Here is a 2,650-nt window from a genome sequence, read left to right on the forward strand (position 1 = left end):
GGAACATTTCCTCTTTGGATTCAACTCTCCATGCATCATGCATGTCTCATTCTCACGCATCTATCTATCTTATATACAGCAAAATATCTGACCAGAGGAAGGCACTCTCTGCATTACGGGGGTGGTAAGCTTCCACGGTTGAACAGAGTGTGTACTATAAACAAAACAGATCAGCCATTGATGCTCAGAGGTAAAACACATGCCTCACTCGTACAACAAGACAACACCTTAATTCGTGTAGAAGTACAAGACATGGTGAGCTGATTTGTATGCAGAAGTAGTACTAAAACCCATTGCATCACTTGTACACGGGACAACATACTTGTTGGGTAAACAAACGGAACACCAAAAGTTTCTAAGTTCAAACTAGACATTCATGTACTTATACTGTATAAACAAAAGAAAACAGGATTCTATCCCTGGTTACTTCTCTTTCGCGAGCTATCCTAGTTACTATGCCTGTTCTTCAGTTCTTCCTATAGATACTCCATCAAGTAGCACCACTGGATGCTAAGCTCTCAACACTAACACATGACATGGCATGACACGACATGACACACTAATCAGTTCATCATGACCTCTGGGCCGGCCTGCCCAGGAACACGGGCAGCACCGGGACGGGGCCCCACGGCCCGGTCGGCACGGCCCGGGTCACCATGGCGGCACGGCTCTCGTCGACGACCGGCTTGCCGGAGGGCGCGACGCGCTCGCAGGAGGGGCACATGGTGAGCGTGGTGGGCGGCGGCGCGCGCATGTAGAGGTGCGGCGCCGGCGGGGCGAGCAGCTTGAGCGCGCGCAGCTCCTGCACCTCCCGCTGCAGCCGGCGGTTCTCCTCCGTGAGCGTCTCGCAGCAGCGCTTGAGCGACTCGCAGTCCACCTCCGTCTGCTTCAGCTTCGTCCTCGCCCTCCGGTTCTGGAACCACACCTCCACCTGCCGCGGCCGCAGCCCCAGCTGCCTCGCCAGCGCCGCCTTCTGCTTCTGGTGCATCAACGTACGTAGATCAAATTAGGATGGATGGAAGAAGAAATATTGGGATCTTTGTTTTTGTTTGTTTGTTGACCTTGGTTGATTTCGTTGGAAGACGGTGAATATAGGAGTACTTACGGGGTTGAGGGTGCTGTGCTCCTTGAAGCTGTCCTCGAGGACAGCGGACTGGTCCTTGGACAGGCGGAGCTTCTTGCGCGACCCGCCGCCGCCGGCCCCGGAGTCGTCCTCGTCGTCGCTGCCCGCGCCGGTACGCTCCTGCTCGCCGCCGGCGCTCCTCGTTGGCGCGCCGCGCTTGCCGCTGAGGCTGGACAGCGTGCTGTCGGGCGACGACGCGCCGGGCTCCTCGTCCTCGCTGGCACCGCAGCTGCCCCTCGCGCCCCCCGTGGTCGGCGCTCGGTTGACGTCGATCCCGCGCAGGAACGGCATCTCGTGGCACGCCAACGCCGCAAGCCTCCGGTCATCTGCATGCGAGCGTTGCTCGCCGGAGGAGGCCGGAAAGAAAAGGCCGGCGCCATTCCAGGACTGCTGCCCCAGCCCCAGCTTCGACGACGGCGCAGCAGCGGTCTGGGGTGCCGCCGGCTCCACTGGAGACGTCGTACCAGACATGCCGAGACTGAGCCCGAGGCCGAGGCCGAGGGCAAGACCAAGGTGGTGGTGGTGCTCGGTGTCCCTCCCGTTAACAGTCATCTCCATTGATCTCCTTGTTGGATCTGTCGTTCCTGCTCTCTACGAGTAACAGTAGCTACGTACGTGCAGGCCGCTGGAACTGGTGACCGTGGATTGTGAGGGAGAGAGCGGAGGGGGTGGGCTTTTAAAGAGTGGGCGGAGTGAGGATCAGGGTTTCAGAGGGCTGATTAATTATGGAGTGGTGATTGAGTTCGGAAGCAAGAATAGTTTAATTTGTGGGGTGGAATGAAGGGAATGGAGAAAGCTGGTCAGGAATGGAGCACCAACTATTGCTTGTCGCGCGTGGCGTCACCGCCGCACCCTGAGGTGCGGTGCAGCAGTGCAGGCAAGCCCAATCATCACCAGCTGAACTTGCTCCCGGTCCCCCCAACCTCTTTTGGATTGCCCCCCCTTCCCCGATGGTGATACCCAGACCTGTCGGCATGTCAGTGCTGGAGTTTTGCAGAAAACAGATCAATCAAAATCAACGCCGAATCCGTTTAAAACCGTTTTATTTGCACGAATCTAAAGAAGCCTTTTTTTTATAAAATACGTTTTTATTAACTTAAAATGCAGTAGATTGTTACGTCCCTCTTGCTCGATCTACTCAATTATGGCGATACAGGGGAAATTGGTAGCTAGGGTTCCAGAGTAGAAAGGGGATCGGGAGGAGAAGAGGATACAGTAGGCAGGGGGAGGGGGATTCGAGAAAGAGAGTCAGCCTATTACAATTCCGTGCCCTCCACACCGGACTTACTCATACTTATCGCCTCACCCACCCAGCTCCCAGGTTGCTGGGTCGAACAGCCTCTTGGGCCTCTTGGCTCTCTTGGGCCGAGCCTTCACGTCATCTGGTTGCGGGCCTTGACGCCTAGACGAGGTAGTAGTGGTGGCCGTGACATCCCCCCGGTCTTCAAAAACGGCTTGACCCCATGCCGCAGCTCCCGGGAATCGGCTTCGAAGCTCGAAGAAATCTTCCCAGGCTGCCAACACCTC

At 56.5% G+C, this 2,650-nt stretch overlaps 1 protein-coding gene across 1 annotated transcript; it reads right to left on the reverse strand.

Annotated features, from left to right (window-relative positions):
• Nucleotides 1–211: 211 nt before the first annotated feature.
• Nucleotides 212–1,792, reverse strand: LOC119339755 (homeobox-leucine zipper protein HOX1-like). Its single transcript, XM_037611692.1, has 2 exons — nt 1,106–1,792; nt 212–979 (listed from the first exon to the last, which is right to left on the reverse strand). The coding sequence occupies exons 1-2, from the start codon at nt 1,679–1,681 to the stop codon at nt 572–574; spliced, it is 984 nt and encodes a 327-aa protein (XP_037467589.1). The 5' UTR covers nt 1,682–1,792; the 3' UTR covers nt 212–571.
• Nucleotides 1,793–2,650: the final 858 nt, after the last annotated feature.

The sequence above is a fragment of the Triticum dicoccoides genome, chromosome 1B (assembly GCF_002162155.2).
Source record: "Triticum dicoccoides isolate Atlit2015 ecotype Zavitan chromosome 1B, WEW_v2.0, whole genome shotgun sequence".
NCBI lineage: Eukaryota > Viridiplantae > Streptophyta > Magnoliopsida > Poales > Poaceae > Triticum > Triticum dicoccoides.

Excerpts from the sequence above, each read along its gene's own strand:
- LOC119339755 (XM_037611692.1), bottom strand. The coding sequence starts at position 1,681 with ATGGAGATGACTGTTAACGGGAGGGACACCGAGCACCACCACCACCTT. Across the intron at positions 980-1,105 it reads AGCACAGCACCCTCAACCCC|AAGCAGAAGGCGGCGCTGGC; the intron begins GTAAGTACTCCT and ends TTGATGCACCAG.